The sequence below is a fragment of the Gambusia affinis genome, linkage group LG16 (genome assembly GCF_019740435.1).
Source record: "Gambusia affinis linkage group LG16, SWU_Gaff_1.0, whole genome shotgun sequence".
Taxonomy (NCBI): Eukaryota; Metazoa; Chordata; class Actinopteri; order Cyprinodontiformes; family Poeciliidae; genus Gambusia; species Gambusia affinis.
In genome coordinates, this window is record NC_057883.1 from 7,556,799 (window position 1) to 7,578,654 (window position 21,856).

At 38.3% G+C, this 21,856-nt stretch overlaps 1 protein-coding gene across 1 annotated transcript in view; it reads right to left on the reverse strand.

The window, feature by feature from the left end:
* Nucleotides 1-21,856, reverse strand: part of slc25a21 (solute carrier family 25 member 21) — a 117,313-nt gene that overhangs the window by 38,252 nt on the left and 57,205 nt on the right. The window contains exon 3 of the mRNA XM_044143781.1: nucleotides 5,384-5,432. Coding sequence (XP_043999716.1) covers nucleotides 5,384-5,432 — 49 coding nt within the window. The remainder of the gene's footprint in view (nucleotides 1-5,383; nucleotides 5,433-21,856) is intronic.

The window sequence follows — 21,856 nt, forward strand, 5'->3', positions numbered from 1 at the left end:
CTCATCGTCGGTTCTGTCACTGTCAGTGAACATCCATGATTTGGTAGCTTTGCAGTTGTTCTCTACACTCTCTCTTCTCTTTTTCTTTTCTATTCTGATAGATTCCCTCCCTGAGATTTCCAAAGATTGTGTTTCGGTCCTGACCCAACTCAGCTTTAAGACCAAGTCACCTTAAATGCCCCAGATTGGTGGAAGCATGTCTAAATACCACAGAATGATGTTTTAACTTACATTTTTATATTCACTGAATGTGGTTTTCCACATTATGAGAAGAGGCTGAGGAGATTTTATGTTTAATTCTACATAAGTCACTAAGTTGCTTTGTCAAGAAGGCTAGCTACATTTTTTTTTTCTTGGACAGATGATTTAGATGACCTACCTTTCAGCAAATAAAAGGCTAGGGAAAGTGGAAAGAATACTACTAGAAAGTAAATGGATCATATTTAGTCCTACTGAATATGCTACGCTGTACTACTCGCAAACTATTTCCTCTCTCTCTCTCTTTCTCTCATAGCCTGAATTCTGGACTTGCTGATTCTCGTACGTGGACCGAGTTCATCGGTTGATCCTGGATGCACGTGGCATGTGTTTGTCTTAACGCTGCGAGTAAAGTCTTGCCCTGGAGTCTCACATTGCCGAGGGGGTGGAAGGAGGGGATTAGGAGCCAGTTTGACTACCGCTGACCTGCCTGCTCCTTTACAAGGAAAGATCAGCTATCAGGGCTGTTGCTGCTTTGTGCCCTGCTGTTTGAGGGTGGTGTAAGGGATTCCTCTTTAAGTGCATAGGGGTTCACCAAGCAGTTGGGGGTAAAAAGGGCAAAGGAAGGTGGAGGTGAAGACTTTCACATATCGTCGGGGTTGTACAGATAGAGACTGGTTGTCATCAGTAGAAGCCGTCATCAAAAATCACTTTCAGGTCTCTCAAGAGACTCACATCCTCCTGTGTAGTGTTGTCCCAAAACGCTACAACAATCAAAGACCAGGTTTTTCTAATCAGACTTGAAACAGGCTACTGGCAGGCTTAGTGGTTAGCAATGACAGCCATGTCATACAACACAATTTACAGAATTGCACAATTCAGTACATGCTCCTTTAAATGTACACACTTTTTTTTTCTTCAAACCAGGGGTTTCAAACAAAACATTACATAATTGTTCCAAAAAACAACCTACAAATTCACAAGGAAACCACAGCAAACCAAACAATGGATTCTACATGTTATTTATGAGGTAGTTATGTAATACGGTTACTGTTCACAAAAAAAAGCAGAGAAGCTGATTCAACAACAGGTTAGCAGAGGTAGTTGTTGAAAATCTCAAACCACAGAAAGGCATAGTTCATATGGGGGAGGAGTTGAAGCCGTAGGAAATCAGGAAAAGAGGAATTAAAAAAAAAAAAAAAAGGGGGGGGCAGTGAGAACGAAAGGGAGAGGGGCGGAAGGAGTGGCTTTTTCAAGACTTACTACAACAGATAAACTTTTGGGATCTTTCCAACACAAATTAGATTACGCTGCAAAACATTCACACAGACTCCAAAACATGAGAAAGGCGTTGCCCTTCTGCTACAGAAGGAAGCAACAGGAGATTGGTGAGTAGCTGCTTCTAGAGTGGTACATACGGTTTGCGCATGCAAGCTATGTTGAGGGCGGAGCCCCATGTAACAGGATCTCGACATGAAGGGAAATCCAGGCTTGAAGCAACTCTCTAATGAGAAGTGGACCCTGATCAGAGTCAGATGGGGTGCCTCGAGCACACAGCCCCCTACAGAAAAAGCCGCCCGACACCCTTTGTTACCTCCAAGTGAGCTGAGACCAGCCCATGAACCATGTAACTAGGTGGTTTCCAGGTTAATGAAAAGCTGTAACTCTGGTCTCACCGTCTCCGACGAAGGCCTTTCCAGCACCTCGCAACCCCCCCATCTTCAGCCCCACCTTCACATATGAACACGGCATCAGGGTGAGGGGTAATTAACTGTTTACATCGTGTGAACTATGTTATACTTACATGTCGGCATGATGATTGTCTAGTTTTAATGTGAATTATGCAAATGATTTCGCTTTCATTTTTGGACTCTACACATGACAGTATTACAAAACATTGTTGTAAATTCAATCTGGAAAATCTCTGCAACGCAACTACCCTCGTGGTTACCATGGTTTCTTGCTCTTTGTGATGCCATTTGTCCACTCATGTTTTCTAACGAATCACAGAGGCCTTCAGAACATCTGGATTTATACTGAGATTAGATTATACAGTGGATTTCAGTCCATGGTTTCAGAGTAAAGGGGATTTTATACAAATACATACTACACTTCAGATCTTTCTTCAGAAAAACTCAAAACTATTTGCCATTTTTCTTTCCAATTATGCACCTTCCTGCATTGGACTTTCAAATAAAATCCCACTTAAATTTTTTGGCCTGTTAATACGACTGTAACAAGGAAAAATGTGAAAAAGTTTAAGAGAAAACTAAAATGCTCTCATGATATTTTTAGTAGATAGCAAATGTTACCAAAGATTTTTTTTAGCACATCTGTTGGGTATAAATAAAACGCCGTTACTGTGAGCCGTGCTTATGTCAGCAGAGTTGAGCCAAAGCCATTAGTCGGCTTTGTCTGACCAGCACGCTCAAAACAAACATGGCGTCTATGTTGTCTACATCACTGTCAAATGAATCTGGTTATTCAAGCTTTGCATGATGAGCAACTGAAGAGTTGATACCTGAGCGGCGACTGGTGAGCTAACAGAAAAGACAAAGTCACAAAGTTTTCTTAAGCTGCTGATTACTCCGGGGGGTTGGTTTCCTGTCTGATACATTTTGGAGAAAATAAATGTTTGAAGAAATACTACAAAGATACTGCTAATAACTGAATTAATTATGTTTAGACCAGACAAATAATAACCAATATGTACAATTATCAAATGTGTAACTGACATGGAAATGTTACCATCTTCATTATTTGAATTTAAGGAGAAGAAACAGATATAACGTCTATTGTCTATTTTCAATTAAGCCTCGAAATATTTGAATCCTAAATATGTAGTATTTCTTTTTAATCTGGAAGTACATAAATGATACAAAATCTGTTGTATTTAGTCTGGTAGTGTTATTTCTCACCTTATTCTTAAAATTCATAACCTAAAGTGAAGATCAATATTAACTTTTTATTTTGTAAAATTAAAAACCATATTAATCTTTGTTGCAAAAATAATTCAATCAAACAAAGCTAATTAAAATGAAATATATTTTCAGTGTCAGAGATGGATTAGTTCTTTAGCTTATTTGAAAATGGAATCAACTGATTAATAAATGTTAGTGGCAACCATGAGCCAAAGTCATACAGTTCAGAAAAGCACCAGCAGATTTTTCAGTAAAAGAATTGTTACGTAAAATATGGGTTATCCACAAATACATGTCTGGCTCTCTCTCAACAAGGAAAGAGGTTGCAAATCCAACTGATTGAACATGGAGTCGCTCAGATGCAAGAAACATGTACTAGTTAGTTAAAGTGAATAACGGAGGATAACTGGTCGGAGTCAGAGTGCAGATCAGTAAAATGGCAACACGACATGTGAAATTTTTTGTTTGTTTTTTTTGTGTCAGATCTCATGTGATTTGCAGCTGAGTTAGCTCCAATGATTCTTGCATAACTACAAATATTTTCAGTGTGTTTTTCATCATGAATGTGATTTAAAAATAGCTCCAAATTTGGTAGGGGTTTTCCAAAGTGGCCAATTTGTCTTTGCAGTTATTAATATAAAACAGCAGGACTGAGCTATTCATTGCTAACCTCTGCTAATTCGCACTCTCCTCATCCTTTCAAATGTAGGAGAGATAGATAAACAGGTACCCATTTAGTCGAGATTACCTTCCTGAAAATCAAAAGGCAAAGGGGAAAAAAACCCTTTGATTTTTTTTTTTTTTTTTTTTGGTTGTGGAAAAAAAAAAGTAAATTCACTCCAGTTGCTGTTCAATTTGGACTGTTGGACATTAAAGCAGTTCCTAATAAGAGCCATGCCTGAGAGAGAAACACACACACACACACACACGAGCCAGGGAGAGAAACCCAGCCGAGGTGTGTCTGACTCTCGGCTCCAAGGTTCCTGCTAATAGATTTCAGTTCCCCAAGTGTCCCAATTAGCCGGTGTGTATGCTTGCTTTATGAATTCATCTGTAGATATTAGAGTGCGAACATGAACATGTTTTCACACAACGTCCTTCTGCTTGCATTCATGTAGAAAACGTCCGGCCGATTAGGCAGAAGCATTTCTTTCTGTGTTATTTGGAACCGTAGACAAATTATTATGTCTTCTGTATGCATATATGGAAACAATTACATTTAAAAACTCAAAAAAAAAGTAAGTCAAGACCAAAAGGAATCAATTTACCCAGGCCCACTGCAAACAACAAAAGTTTTATCAGCGTAAACACATGGTGACACAAACGGAAAACAAACAGATAAACATGTCCGCTTTAAAGTGACTTTTATCACGTCTGAGGGAAGAGCATTACAAAGAAAATAGCGAGCGCACTTTTAACCCTGACCTCATGTGAGGACGGACAGCCAGAGCTCAAGACTTACCTGTAATAAAGCCCGCAGTTTCCACACGTGACCATAAATCACGACGTGTGCCTTCAAAGTATCAAATATCGACCAACACAGCACCGCTCACCCTTGGCTTTCATCCCCACTTCTTGCTCCCCGCGTTCTAGCGGTGGCACGGCCTTCAAAGTGAAAGCGTCTCAGTTTTTTAAAAGGCACGCCGGGCAATTTATTTACCAAGAAAGTGCTGCCATAAATGACAGAAAAAGTGGTACAATTTACAGACGAGGAGTGAGTGAGAGGAAGGGGGGTGAAGGCAGAGGTCTTGGCTGGTCCTGTGAAAGACTATAAAGCTTTAGTAGTAGCCCACGATCTGTTTATGACTGACTGAGACACTGTGGTGTTAGGCTCCAGAAAACTCTACAGCTCAACGCCGCTGCAAACATAAGCTGCTTTCATTGGGAACTGATTGATTTGGCAAGAACTGCAGAAAAGAAGAAACTATATATTGTGCTTTTTGGTCATATAATAAGACAAATATAAGACATAAATTTAGAGCGGCATATTTGCACATTTTGTGAGGTTTGAACAGTGAAACGGTGCATTTAATTTGCAACTAAATGTGTGAGAAAGTTACAACATTGGCACCTACTTTTGTGGGGAATGAGCCCAGATCCAAGGGGGCCTACTAATCTTAAGATTTAACACCCCGTATACTGTTGGCCACAAAAAAAAAAAAAATCCCATCACCAAAATTTATGAAGCAGATTTCAGCTAAATTAATTTTGTTCATCTCAAGAAAACAAACAGGTAGATTATGATCTTTATAATTTACGCTCACCTCGTCTTCACAACGTCAAGTGGATGCATTAAGCAGATCTCTATCAGACCTGAAAAACAAAAACAGACATGACAAGCTTTCAGTTTTAAAACTGTAGTTACTGAATTGAAGTGCTTCAGGGGTTTAAAGTTTTGACATAATTTAATCACAGCAGATGTTATGGTCATCGGTGTCTTGTAATCCGTATCTGAAAGATGGGAGTTCCAGTTCTGAGATGTCAAGGAACAATTATTTTTACAAACTCACCAGTGGCCCAATTATTGGTATCATGCTGTTAAACTTTGGCCTGCCTCCTTTTGCCAAAAGGACTGTACATAAAGGTGGAAGATATTATGCAAAATCAATTTTTTTAAAAACCTTAACCTTGCCCAAAGCACTGCCTTTGAGTTTCAGTTCTGAGCGGAGCTCCCACTCCACAGGACACCCCTCCCCCACACAGCTCCACCAGACTAGTGGCAGCAGCAATTAACAAGCATCTGGTGGGACTGCATGTCTGCTGAGCTCCTAAGAGCAATTGCAAAGATACAGCTAGGATGTAAAGTCTAATTTCTTTTAAGTTGTTTATGTTATATACTGCATTTTCATAATAACCGAAGGCACCATTGTTACTTGATTGTGCCAGTAAAATACACAATGCGACCCCGTTAATCCATTAAAGGACTCAGCAAAGTCGGGTCAATGTGGCAATATTGGCTGTCATTGTCACAGTCACATGACAGAAGTACGTAACTCTATACGACTCTTCCAGACTGACCTACAAAGGTTTGTAAATATATGACAAATGTACATTTGATGTATACTGCCGTGAGAGGGTCCTTAAGATGACACTCTGTGACACTCTTCGCCACAGAGTGACTGGGGAAGAGTGTGTGGAAAAATGACGCTCAACCACTTGATGTGTTGAGTGTTCAGCTTCGACCTGCCTATATTGGCCCTTTCAGTCTTCTCCTGTAACATTTCACAGAAATGAGAGAAATGTTTGAGTAGTCCAACACATTTTTGTTAAAATGCCAAGGTATTTCAAAGAGTTTGTGATGACATGCCCTCTAACACGGTGAGAAGCCAGGTCACAGCGTCATGAACCCTATCTTTTTACAAAACAACAGACCTTAGATAGATTTGTTTTATATGAAATCTACCTGGGGTGTTTAGTCAAAAGAGACCAAGATTGATCTCAAAAACAAAGCACGGAGTTCTTACTAAGGTCCAACTAGAACTAAGCAAAGCACTGGGATGTTCACACACATCTGACTCTAAGGTTTACAGAGAAGGTTGTGAAGAAAAATGCCTTGCTCTAGTCAGAGGAGGCTGGCTGAAGAGGATAATAAGGTTGTAGTAGTTCAAGTAACCACCAAGGTTTGTGGAGTACCATCCCTGATTGCACAAAACGTCAAATTTTGATGCGGATGGGCTACAGCAGCAGAAAACCACATCAGGCACCACTCCTGGTAGCTATAATGAGGAGTCTTGGGCCACAGTTCACGCACGAATCTTATTCAACATTCAGATGGTGCAGTCAAAATTTGCCCCAAACACAGATTCACCCTGCCAAGTATCAACCAGCATTTCATCACTATTGCTGACCATTTTCCATCCTTTCTGATCAGAGCGTTCTCATCTTTCAATGGCTACTTTCAGCAAGATAATGAATCATAGCACAAAGCTGTTATAAACTCAAATTGGTTTCTTGAAAGTGGCAATGGGTTCACTCTGCACCAATGGCCTTCGCTTCAAGTCACCAGATCTCAATCCAATACAGTGGATTGTGGTGGAACAGGAGGTTAAAATTTTGGATGTCCAGCTGGCAAATCTACAGCAACTGGAGATGCTATAATAAAGAACAAAATCTCCAAAGAATATTTTTTTAGAGTTAGTTTCTCTGTTAGTCTGTACTTTATATGCAGGGGCTAATACGCTCAAGTGAACCATGGCAGGGATAAAAAAACCAGACCAAGACTCACTTATTGAGTTGGTCTCAGTCCACTTCCAAACAAACTCTGGTGCTGTTCAATTCCAATGTGAATGCAAAACCTACCTCGATCTGAACCAATTACAGAAAACATCAACCTTTTTTGGACTTCTCAAGTCACCATTGCTGACCATCGTGGTAAAAATTAGTCCTTTAGTTTTGCTAAAGCTACTACTGCACAGTTACTGTGCCTCCTCAATATCTGGGCAGATGCGCACATAATCCAACTGGTAGAAAAGAAACACAAATTTTGTGACAAAACAAAATCTGCATTGACTGAGCTGCTCTTGTCATTTAAAATGGCATTGCAGTTTTAATAACGTCACAACTGTGGACAACAGAAATGAGCAGCAGGACATCCGTGGTTGTTGTCGTTCTGTGCCTTGTCCTGGTTCTGTCATTTTTTTCCAGTGGGAGCAATGATCGTTGTTCACAAGGTAGAGCTCACTTTCAAAAAGTACAGTCAAAGCAAACCTCACCAAACGATAAAAACAGTCAGAGTTTTGGTCTGGACGCAACAAGCGGACTGAAGAACTTTCCTAGGTTGAATTTACCATCAGGCGTTTCCAAAAACGTTACCATGTCAAACATTAGAACCAACTCTAAAATGATGTAATTGACCTAAATTTGAGCTTTGCTCATGTGAACTATTTTTCCGATTTGAAAGTACAAATCAAGCAAAAAGGATTTCGCCATATTAGCGTTCATGTCGTGAATTTAGTGTTTTCTTTTGCTCAGCTACTGTCTATGCCACAACTTGGTTGTGAACAAGTGATCTAAAATTTCTTCAAGGGACTGAAATTTGCTACAATTTAATGACACTAACCATACCATGCATGAAAACTGGATATGTCAACCAATCTGCCAGAAGTTGGAGAATTGATGCAGCTGGGAGATCATTTGGAGACTGAGGTTTCACACAAATCCTAACTATGTGCATCTGTGTTGAAAAAGCCACTGCTCTGGCACGGAGGCCCTCTGACTCAATCAAGCTACTTTTAACTCCTGATTCTCTCTGCATTGCTTCTCCGCTGCTCTGAGGGCTTTCCTTGCAGATTCCACAGGGGAATGTGTGTGTACACAGCTGCTGCGCAATACGGGCTCTTTCTAATTTGTCCAATTAAACACATTGTCTATAAAAGAGTGTCTTCTGGGGGTTTTCTAGGGAAGTAATTATCAAGCAAAATACCACAGAAAAAATGACTTTGTCTAAAGTTGCTATTTAAAGTATGAATGGAAAAGCCGAGAGCTAATGAACCGGGGCAGCATGGGGCAAAGAGTCGAACAAAATTCAATCACTCGTCCGGACTGTGGTTGCTAATGACGGCATGCTGAAAAGGTAAATGCAAGACCGTATTGGAACAATCATTTTCTTTCCTGCAGAGGGGAAAAGGTGCGTCAAATCTTTCAGTAAGTAATCCGATTACATGACGAAACTAAACCTGTTGGCCTGCTCCATCGGTTTGTGCAAACACAAAGACCTGGGGAGGTGACCGAACATGCTCAAGTTCATCTAATGATGGGGAAGCAGAGTTCGAATAAAAAAGACAAAAAAAAAAAACAGCTTCCGCAGTAGCGGTAAAACAGATCAAATGCTTTCTTTTAAAACTTCACCGTTAACAGCTTCAGTGAATCTGTCACATAGTAAAGACAAGAACCATCCCTGACTGAGCGACAGAGGCAGCTACAAATCACAAAAAGATATGTTTGATGCCATCAATCACACATATTGCAATACAAACATTCATCTTTTACTCATTCATTTTTCCTTATGAAACAGTGACCTAAAGTGGAGTGTGCTCTTTGCTAGTTGTGGCAGGTTCAAGTGGTGACAAGCAGAAATGCAAACCTTTTTGCGTCTACGTAAGAGACCTTGCGATACACCTGCAGACCAGACACTTTAAGAGCAGCTGATGGCAGATGAGATGACAGTCTGTTCAAGTTTGAAGAAATATTTGAAACGGCAGAAGGTTTAGCCCTACTCTAACGTCTTTCGGAGCAGCTGGCACAACATTTTCAGGCCATTAACTGTAACTGTGAGATGTTTCCTCCTCTGCCCCTTCAAAATGAAAGCAAAAAAACAATGCCACACTGTCCTGTCAAGTCATGAAAACAAACATGTAAAAACCACAGCTAGCCAGAAAGAGAAGTTTATTCACCGTGGGTATTTTCATAAAGCAAGTTATAGATAATGATACAGAAAGAGGAACCTTTTTCTATGCCAGCTTTTTCATGATTTATTGATAAATGGTACCACTGATAAACCTGCAAAACGCAATTAAAACAGATTGAGGATATATCGATACTTTAAACTGTACTTTAAAGTAGCTTTATATATAATTAAAATCTAAAACGTATAGCATCAAACTTCTTGGATAAGTCTAAATTTAATCCAGTGCATCCAATACCAAGTCAGTTGTGTGTAATTTCATCTTCTTAGAAATGTGAACGGCTCAAATGTTTGTTAGAGAACAATAAACAATGGAGAACAAACAGCAGACATGTCACTTAGAAAGTTTCTACAAAATTAAAGCAACATTTGGACATTTAAAGCAACGTCCCAGGATTTTAACATCAAACTGAGCAAAAATCTGAAACACTAAAGTTTGTGATTGTAATGTGATAAAATGTGAAAGACTCTGCCAAGTAAGCAATTTCCACAGGACTGCTGAGAGGCAGCTTACACCCTCCACAGTGACCTGGAGGATCACCGCCCTTCTATTTCAGCTGTCAGCACATGCTACTGTTTAATCATAGAGCTCAGTGGTAGTGAACCCACATACTTCACTCGCCTCTATGCCCTCTCTCCAATCCAGTAACTGAGAAGGGCCGGCTTAAAAGACGATGCCACCAAGTTGCTCTCATTCGTTGTCTTGCAAGCACTCTAATATTTTCAGCAACGTGCCCATCTGGTTGACATTTATAGCTTCGCTTTGCATCAGTGAGTGACATATGGGGATATTTTGTTATTTTGAGTCTTTTGTCTCTGGGCTACGAGGCAGTGCTTGTCTTCCACTGCCTCCCAGAGTCACATTCTCGAAGATGTAAACATGTGAATACCAAAGAAATGTCTGGAGAAAAGAGATCATGCGTAGCTATATTTAGACAGTCCCTTTACACTTTCTCCAACTTGTTGCAATGTAAAAACCACAAACTTTACTGTATTCAGATTTTATGTGGAAAACCGAGACAAAATAACTCATAATCAGGAAATGGAAGATACATTACACAGGGTTTAAAATTTATTATAAATACAAATCTGAAAAGTGTGACCTGAGTTAGGACTTTGTCAAATAGGAAAACCATATAATTGTGATAATACTACAAAGTATTTTAAGAAATATAGTGGATTAAACCCATAACTATAATCACTAGAGTTATTCTCATTTCCACTTCTGACACTTAATTTATGGTACTTTAATCTGTTTCCATGTGTAGGGATTTACTGCAGGGACTCATCTATCAGATTGAATAGTAAAAGCAAAATGGGAACTTCTGATTCTTGGAACATTAAAGTCAACAACTTCTCTATTCAAAACACTATTTAGTGTAATATTGCAACACATTAGCTGACAGTTAAATACATTTTCACTGCATTTATGGGCAGGAGGGATTTTGGTGAATGGTTTCAAACTTTTCATGACTAGAGAAAACATTTTTGTACATCTTATTTGCAGAGCAGCTCAATCCCAAGGTCAGATCTGAATGAGGATGTCTGTGAACAGCAATTTTCAAGTTTTGACTCAGACTGGAAAATTGCATCAAGACTGGGCCATTAAAAACATAGCAACCCTTTTGATTGAAACTATTCCAATCTGGCTGTATGTTTAGGTCTGTGCATCTAGCTTAATTTTTTTTCCAACCATAGGTTCTCTTCCAGCATTGTTATCCACCCACACCATGGTGACCATCATGCTTCCAAGTGGACACTGTGTGTTAGACATATTATGTTTAAAGAGTAGTATATTCTTTTCCAACCTTGCATAACTCTACTTTAAACCAATGCAAAATTTAATCCCAGATGCATCCAGCGTGTAATGATGCCTTTTGAGAGTATTGGTTGCAAAAGATTTTAATGAGGGTCCAAATTGTTGACGAAACCGTTTTGATTTTTTCATTTGCAGAACATATTGCAAACCATTTATCCTCCTTTTTCAACACACTGAGCCCTGTGGTTGAAACGAGACAAAATTTAAATACTTTGGTCTCAAATCTGCAACACAGCCAATAAAGCTGCAAAGAGATAAATACGCTAGTTTGATTTATTTATTGTTCCAACATGAAATGATACCTAAACCTACTGCAGAAACTGGGGTTTGGCTTTGCATAGGAATATATTTTTTATAAAAGAATGAATGCCTTGCTAGCATTTTGCACACAGTGCACAGGTGTCAAGAGACTTGAGCCAATAAGTAGCACGAGTATCACCACTGCCCTACTGCCAAGACATTCCGCGTTTCCTGATAATTTGTCGTCCACGGAGCGAAGATCATGCATCACGCAGATGAGATGATTATCTGGGGTGGTTTTGGCTCGGAATGCACACCGTTCGCTCCCACGCAAAAGTGAGAAAGGAAAACAATACAACACTAGAGAGCGATTGCTCAACGGGTGCAGGTGTCATCCATCATGCTGAGAAACTCACTGAATGACTGTAATTCCCAACAGACACGGGGAGGAAGTCACTGACACTGGAAGAGAGACTCACCCGGGTACACATGCTTAATACATGAAAGAAGCAGAGACCTATCATTGCACACGTTCGCTTCAGTCTTCGAAGACAGCTTGCGTGCTACTCACATCGATAGTTTTATTGATTACTCCAAGGAAAAGAAATACGGCAGGCCGTAAATTGGGTGTCTGGGTGTTTATTTCTTCTTAAAACAAACAAAGAATGAAAGAAAATCACAAAGAAACACGTTGAGCTGATGATTCATATACACGGCAATATTCTTAATTGTTTTACAAACATGGTGCATCTTTTGGTTCATTGAGAGCCAAGGCAGAAAATGGCAGTTCGCCCTGCGGTTTGAAGGTGTGAGAGGAGTGCCGTGATGACAGGGCTTCACCTCACAGGCCCGTTCTGGTTTTGACAGCAGCTCCTGACTGAACCTGCAGGTAATGTCTCACGCCTGCATGTCCTCCATTAATACATTTCAAAACATGGCGGAGCTGGAATGCCAAACAAGGCCTGCGAGGGTGATGCGCTCCCTGTAATTTGTCTGCTATGGTTAACAAAGCCAACATGATATCCATCAGTGACGAGACTGAAGCGCCGTGTCAAAGACAACTTGATTAATTTCAGGCTCTTTTAATGTTCAGGCAGATGAAAATGGGTGAGAACAAAGAACGTCTCAGAAACAAGAAGAGGCGGTGCTTGCATGTTTCTTCTGTAAAAGTAGAACGATTAGTAAAATTATTTGATATCACAGGTCACTGCAAACACCACAAGGAAGGATGTGTTTTCATTAAGATGGCAAGAAGACATTTATTCTCATTCTGTAGGTCATCTATTGGCTCCAACTGATGTAAATAAGCGGCTATACAAAAATAACGCTATTATTAACGACATGATTTATAAATGGAAGAAAATTAAGACAAATTTTAAGCTTCAGTCTTTATTCCCCCTCCGGAGTGGTTGAGTATTGAATATATCGATGATCTGCAGTTTAAATACAACGGATATTTGCTTCATTTTTTTTTCCAACTATCAGAAATTTAGATTGGGGAAAAATAGCTGTCCCCCCCCCAATATTTGCAAATCAGAGACTACAAATGGACCCACATCACTGATAGATGAACCAAAGTTGATCAAACAAATTTGTATTAATCTCATATTATGATGTTCTCCTCCTGTTCATTTTCACACGTGGAAATGAGAGAAATAAGTTGGTGTTCTGTAGGAAAAAGCCCTTGAGAATATCAATACCTGCTAACATAGTGCAAGACATTGTCTTCTACAAATTAGAATTACATACAGGCTGATTTTTTAAAGAGGAAAGTTACTTGCATAACATACAGCCAGAAATATTATTTGTGAAAAATGCACAACTTCTAATGCAATCCACCTTCAGTGTAATGCAATAAGCCCAAGGTTTAAGCTTTCTGAATTGATATTTTCAATATAATGTCTGCAACTCTGGATGTTGTGAACAAGCCGGGTTCTATGTTTATTCTTATTGGAGTGTCTCAAACCCTAAAATCATTACACATAGCACAATAATGTTAAATTTTTTATTGTCTAGCACAAAAAGCAAGTCCTCATATAAGACAGAAGATAAAAGATGCGCCGATAATAAAGATGTGACCGGAGGGGGATAAAACGACTACAACACATCAGGAAAAAAACCAAATCTGTTTTGAAAGATAGAATCGAGTTAAAAAATAAACATAACATTAAGTACCACAAATTTGTCAAGTCTATAAACTATTAGTTAAAGTAAAAGTAAGGCAAGCAAATGTGGAGAGACGGCTTTAAAACCAAACCTGTTTTCAGAAGTACGACTCAGTATCTGGTCAATGTAGGTAATGGCAAGGAGATATAGATTTATACTCTAATGAAAGAGAAAATGATTGATTAGAAGTTAGAAGTTTCTGGAAAATGTACAAAGTAAAGCATAAATATGAGATACTTTAGTTACATGTATTGATTTTTTTTAGGGGCAAATCAATTATTTTATAGCATACAAACTAAAGGTTTGACTTTCAGAGTAAGATTAAGTGACTGCAACAAAAGATGAATTTACACATCTTGAACAGGAGAGCCAAATAAATGTGGCCAGAGCTGTATTATAAAAGGAAAATATATTATGGCTTAGAGATCATCTGGGAGAAGATGCAGCACAGAAACAAAGACGGAGAAAGCCATTAATCACAGAGTTCAAGTTTCCTGGTTCAGGAGCGCAAAAATGTCGCAGTTAATTCCACTAAATCTGCACTTGGAAAAAAAGCTCAAAGAGATCTTACAAAAAAGAAAACCCAAGTGGAGTCATCTCCAATGACAACAGGGGATTTCTTTAACTTAAGTCTGCAGTTAAAAGGTTTAGACGTTCATGGGCCTGTGCTGGCTGCTAGATCGCAGCCGTCATAGTTGTTTTTACACAACCGTTGAAGGACTGAGATTTCCTGTACATCGCCTCGGGGGACTGCATGTAAATAAGGATATTTGTTGGGAATAATGTCCATCCGAGCTCTTGTGTGAATGGAGCAGATAATTCCTGGCGTGTGTGTGTGGAACTTCACACACAAAAGAAGGGTCAGAAAGATCTAAAAAAAAAAAAAAGCCCCTGTGTGAAGATAACCAGTAATTATCCAACAAGTTCTCACTGCGACTAACTTTTTTTTGGCCTTTCTAGTTGTTGTATTTGTCTTTATGAAGAAAAAATAAAGAAACGTAAACATCTATCATGGATGTTTGTGGATTTTCATTCACCTTTCTCACCATAGCACAGACAAAACTGTATGGTCTTTGCATAATTTTGCAACTAGAAACACTCCTGAGTGTTTCCACTTGTGAGACTTTCTGCATTGCGATGTAGGTTTCTTTGGATATTGACAAGTGTAAAATAGATGACAGAGACAGATAAAAAGATCAAATCTATTCTAATTTGCTTAAATGTTCACATGAAGTCGCTGCTTTGCAACAAGGACTTTATTTTCATGCCTGAAAGGTTGGATGCAACTCCACACTTCCACCTTACGACCGATGGGAGATACTAGTAAATATTAACATGAAAGCTGCATTGTGATTATTGTTTGACCGCCGAAATAGATGTTATAAAACAGCTATAAGATCAAGAACAACAGCAAATCTAAAAGAGACAAAATAAAAGAAAACGTACTAAAGACTGAACCAGTAATATATTTCAGGATCGCTAAGTTCTCTCTTATTATTTGAAAATTCTTCCTCGGAACATTGAGAAAAGTTTCTGGCATTGCTGACACCTTATAATGAATCATTTTAGGAGTCATTTGTGGTATTAAGATATGCAAACAACCTGGGTTATCACTGTTGGGAGGAAGCCAGTTCTGTAGAAAAGCTTCTTTTTTCCCTTTAAGCTGTAAAGGTGTGTAGAGAGTGTGCTATGTTGTCCTGTTGGTAAATGCAGAGACAACCTTGAATAATGCTTTGGCAGTGTACTTTTCTTCTTTACAAAATGTGGAGTAAACTACTTTTGCTAAGAACACCAATAGCAAGCTTATGTTAGTTTTGCACAAGCTGCTAAAAATGGACAAAAGTGGTAATTTAAATATAAAACAGGTTGTCCAGGTGCTCAACTCAAACCATGTTGTTCAGAGTGTTAAGAAACTTTTTAAAATACTGATTTTAAACGTTTTGGTGTTCTTTGAATAGATGAGCTGACAAACTAAAATCCCTCTGGGAACACAACCTCAATTAGATAAGATTTGTACAAAATAATGATAACTCTGAATAAGAAGTAAGTAAACGCTTGTAAAAACCGACTTGTTTCAAAAAATGAAGAAAAGAAAAAAAATCATATACGTGCATGTTGCAATAACACAAAAGTCTAAGTCCTGCTTGGTTTTGCAATCCGTACTTGTTTTTACGAATCAACAAAAGCTACAATCACGTAGGATTTGTTTTTTTTTTTACCATCTTGGGAAATACACACAATTCACAAGTATGTGATCCTAAACACATTAATGTAATACATAATTAAAATTTCAACAAAAGTAATTACAGAAGACGACCAATTAAGGAGTATCTTCATTCTGCCTAAACAAATGGAGATACGGGCCAGCATCAAAGAATATTTGCTAACGTTTTCCCCCATACCGTTTCTATGGTGTAAAGTCATTTTAGTGAAACAGCAGAGAAAGTGCCAGAATGCCTGTCGTTTTCATCAGTTTATGAACCATAAACTGCAGCAATGCAGCTACCTGAAAAACAGTCCACTACACTTTTTACACGCCGAGATCAACAATAAACTCTGTGGGTTGTAAATGATTATGGTTGCAAAAGAAAATTTTTTTGCAATGATCTGTTATATTATTTTATCTATAGTGAGGATAGTTGTGACTTGTCTCATCAGTGAGGGGTGATGGGATGAAAAAAAAATATATATATATATAAACTGATACCTTCCCTTTTTATTGTACAAGTGAAAGTTAAATCACGCACAAAATAAAATTAACCATTCCTCTTAACGTCTCTAAACTACACCCTTACCAGCAGAGTAAGACAAAAAAAAAAAACACTAAACAGACTTTTCTATCTTGCTTTCAAGTGACACAGTATCTTTTTTGTGGCCATTCCTTCGGTAATAAAGTCATCTTGAATGCAATTTCAATTCCAATTCCAATTCTCCCTCACTAGGTAGCTAGAGCGATAAAGAGAGAGAAAGAAAGAGAGAGCGCAATCTGGCACGGTACATCCCAGTCTGTCAAACTTGAACTGAACTCTGTGATGTTGATGGATGAGTGGAGGTGTGTGAGCGGTTGACTGGGTCAACACGGCTTGCCTGGGCAGACGCGCTAATGATAAATGTCAGCTGTCAGATGATGGTGTCAGAGCCTTCGTTCCTCCATTACTGTCCCTGTTGCGGCTTGTTGTGCGTGTGTGTTTAAAGACATCATCACTGATGCAAATAGAGATACCGGACGGGCGGAAATGTGTGACAGAGTAAAAAGAAAAGGGTATAAAATGGATGCAAAACGTGCAGTAACTGATGTTTTGGAGAGGAAGTATTATTTGAGACGTTTTGCTCTCTAAACAAACTATCTCCCTAGACGAGATCTGCTCCAGCTAAATAAAGAGCCACATCTCCGAACAAAGACCACAGTCTAAAGTTTTACTTTTTAAACACTTCCAACTAGAACAGACGCTTTGTACAACACCATTCAGTTAAAAATATTTTAGATAAGATGAGTACACTTATGTTTGAAAAATATGGCAAATTTATCTCACACTCTGTCAGTAAAGTTGTGAAATGAAGTTGTGCAGCATAAAGTTTTGATATCAGTCACTAAGTGAAGAAGCAAAACGATAAGTGAAGTACATCCGATGCAGTAAAAGAGCTCAAACGTGTAAGTCTACACCTTGTTTTGCTGATTTATATAATGAAATCATTAATATATTACGGACCGAATGGATTTTTCTAGTAATAAGATGCTGTGTGTATGGAACTGGGGCTCAGCATGTTTAAAGGGTTTTTAAAAATTGGAGGGTATTAAATATAAGCAATTAAAGCAATCAAAACTGCATTATATTTCAGTAATTTTTAACGTTTAATTATGGTCAAGTTCCAACCAAGCCAGCTTCTTTATTTTGGTAAATAATCCTAGTAGACTATTCTGATGTGGTCTGCGGCATCCAGAGAGGAAGAGGAAGGCTGATATGTTTATGTAGGATGTATTATGAATGTATATATCTTTGCCAAAGTCAATAATTGTCATAAGACTTGTGGTTCAGAAAGTTTGTGTGTCAGAGAAATAATTTAAAAGAGGTTTGTACTCAGTTTTAGCTCGCTCAGGCTGTCTCTTGTTAGCGTGCTGAGACCCGGAATCAGTTGCTGCTGATAGTCGGTACAGGTTGGCCGTTTCATCAGGGAAAAAGTTTATATTTCACCTTTTTAGTAAGTTTATGAAGGAGTGAAGGCGGCATAAAGGAGAAGTATTCTCCGTAAAATGGCTAGAGCTGTATGTCGATGTGAGGCATGCAGTCTGGATTCTATGATCAGGTAATTTCCATCTAAGGAAGACTTGTATTTATTTTTTTTACTCTTGATTTATTTCAGACAGACTTGAGATGCCATATTTTATTTTTAAGCTGCTGTAATTTGTATGGGTTGAATATGAGTTTGTTTATCTTTCTCCTTTGGCAACACTTGGTTCACAGTTACGGATTTGGTGGCAGTAATGACGCCATTAAACAAGAAGTAGTAGAAGAAGAATTAGGGTGTAAAAGAAATTGTCTTTCTTTTTACTTCTTCTCTTCATCTCCTTTCTGGGTAGGCGGCTAAAAAACGTATGAACAAGGTTCAGAAGAAATTAAATTTGAATATTAGGCTTTAAGCATTTCGGTTATGACGTCCTTTAACACTTCGTTTTATTCACAAACACGTTCTTAGTTTTTTGTTACTCTTTAAAATTAGACACCTAAAAATATCTTGATAACTAATAACACTGTAAATTATTTTAATTATCGACTTTTTAAACAGTGATGCATGATACATCAGCATTAGCATTTGTTTTGAACAATATAAATAATTTTTAACACATTGACAAAAAAGGCATAAACATAATGCTAGTGTTTTTAAATAATAAAAAAATAATATCATAAAATGTAATATTTTAAAATGATGTCATCAGACAGACAAAGACGTTATGTGCAGACTTTAAACATTTGTAGACATTTACAATCTCAGTCCTGCTTTGAAACTGCTTGTTGTATTATTCTTGGCACCAAATACTTTCATTACAGCAGCGTAATTACACAAACAGGAGCCGAAATTAGAAAGGAGCACATTACACTGGCATTAAAGTGAAAATAGAAGAGATAAAAAGTTTTTTTTTTTCCTAGTTCCATCAAAAGCCACAAAGCTAGTTTGGTGCAGTCATCAAATTCCAGTTGTAGATCAAATTTAGACGTGACCACAACTGCACAAACACAGAAACAACTATTTCCAGCAAAAACAGAAATGCAGCATTTATTTGTTTTTTTCTGGTGTTGTAAACTTTTGTTTAGTTTACAGAGAATTTCTGGTGAAATAGGCGTGACAATGAAACGCTTCACTGGGTCAAAACATTTATCCATTATTTGTTCTGTAAACTGGGACGTGCGTATGTTATCATTATCGCAACTTCATATGAAATTTTTCAGTCATAAGCACTTATTATTCACTTTTCCAAATGGCACATAAATAAAATGTCTAATACATTTTGGTTGGGGGAAAAAAAGACAGGAAAAATCCAAAACTCTTCAACTACAGCGTCATCTTACAGGTTTTGACTCAAGGCGGACAAAGCCGGATTAATACAGTACAAAAAAAATCTAATAGGTAAAATAAGTCACATTTTATAGATTTCCAAATAATCCAGATTATTCCACATTTCAAAGTAATTCCTTGAATTATTTAAAAACAGATCAATATATTAGCTTTATTCCTTTATCACACTGATTCAAACTGACCAACATGCAGTGATCCATGATAAAATATCCACCTAAATGTGGCTCCAAACAATGGAAACACAAAAGCGGTGTTAAATTATTGCTGGTCCACAGCAGACGATGCCAGCCCAGAATTATTCGTACACCTGTCAGATTTCAGTTAAGACAGACTTAATTTTTACCAAAATGTTTCTTCTGGCTGGTCGTAATGTTTTCGTTCTGGAGTGACCCAGACAGAATCCCAGCTGGAGTCCGACAGAGAATGTGTGGAGGGAGGAAAAGATTAGGGTGATTAGGAGTGGAAATATGCCAGCTGTATGAGTAATTTTGGCCTTAGCTACAAGTATGCAAATAGGAACTGTTCATATTGTGATTTAACTATATTTTCTGAAATAAGACCTAGAAGCTAGACAAATTTTAAAAAAATGAGTAGGTCAGTAGATTGTCCTTATGATTGTGATAGAAACAGTAAAGAAACAGTGAAATAAATATCATCTACCAGGAGAATACTGCTATCTGTAGCTATATCATTACTATTTCATGAGAGCAAACTCAACCCAACATGGATCAACGACACAATCTGAATGTGAAAATAGTATAAAGACAATGATGTACAATTTCATTAAAATTTGATTTTATGAGATTTAAGAATTTCACAATATCTCCACATAAACAAATTATTATTTTTTCTCTCCAACAACTAAATGTTGTGATCTGACTAACAAGGTTTTAAATGACACACAGACGTAAGGCAGAAGTCCACTCGCTGACACTCAAACTGCATATTAATTTGGGGGGTTAATGGGGGAATCCTCCAGCAATTAATAATGCTGCTGCTCCTCCACCTGTTGCTGCTCACTGCCAGTCAGCTGGCTCACAGCTGGATCCAACGTTTTTCCCCATGCTTGAAAGACATATTTTTGGTCGTAGAAAAACTACAGAGTGAAAATTAGAATACAAAAATACTCCTTATGACATACTTATATCCAGTGGCTTATGTTATTTTAATCACAGTAAGTACATTTGTGTTTTAAATTAAAGCAATTATTATACATCATACATTGTTGCTTTATGTTCTTCTGTGGTAGTAATATTTTAGTTTTTTTTTCTCAAGGTTACAATAGTGTGAGTGTTTCATTCACACCTACAACTGTAATAAACATTCATCCTTTTCACTGTGTTCATTTGGTGCAAACTTTAAAAGTACGGCAAAAAACAAAACAAAAAAAACAATGATTTAAGCTAATCTATGCAGAGTTTCAGAAAGGTTACGTATTCTGTTGGGAATAAAACCCCTCATGAAATCTTTTTAGAAAAATTTAAACTTAAAATCACTAAATCAAAATTGATCTAAGTCTGATACTATGAAAGTGTACAGATCGCCATAATGTGGGCCATTACAGCGAGCCTTTGCATGCTGCTGAGTGATGAGGAGCAGAGTAGGAAATGTGTGGACTTCCCACCATAGACACAAACATTATTACCTTCACCAGCATGTTCCCACATCACTTTAACATCCTACACCCCATAGGCCTAAGTATTTTACCTTGTGTAAACAAAGATTACAGTGCATCCCATCCCCAGCCCCTAAAGGGGAGAGCTGTGTCATTACTGTCACCTAGTGGACAGAGGGGAGACAGAGATTGATTGAGGTGATGTAAAGCACATGTGGGAACCACACAAAAGATGGCTCTTTACTTAAGAGAGAAAGAGGCCAGCTGAAAAAGCATATTTCCATTTCATGTAGCAACTAGAATTGCAAATGAGTAGCGAAGCCCTGTATCTACCCCCTCTGATTTTAACCTCTCGGCTTCACAGCTGCCGTGATGCTTTTAACGCGACGTCATAACTGACCGCTCGGCCAAAACACGCAGAACGTTCTGTGGAAGCTCACCTGTGTCCATAAAAGCTGATAATAGAGGCAATAATTGGGAGGGAACAGCAATAATAATGTTTTAGTGAGGCAGTAAATTCTTTAATTAGTTGTTAACACCCTATGTCTATAGGATAGGTAGAAGGCCCCCAGCCCCACATTCCCCCACTCCCGTTAGTGCCTGCTGTCTGGAGCAGACTGGATGGACACTCAGACAGAAGGCCAGGAACTTGTCTTTAAAATAAAGACCCTCACTTTTACTGTTAACAAGATGTGTTAGCACAGTAAACTGCTGGGAGACAATAAAAGACAAAAACAGCCACTGACAGCTTAAAGCTTTGCAGCTCAGGACTGGTTCTAAGTGTGAAAAAAAAAGCTCAGGGTAACAATCCTCCGTGGAAGAAAACCCCCTTTGGCAGATGTTTTGGGATCCATCACGGAAGAGATGTTCTCCGAAACACAGAATCATTGTGGGCACAGAAAACGGCTGCAAGGTAGATG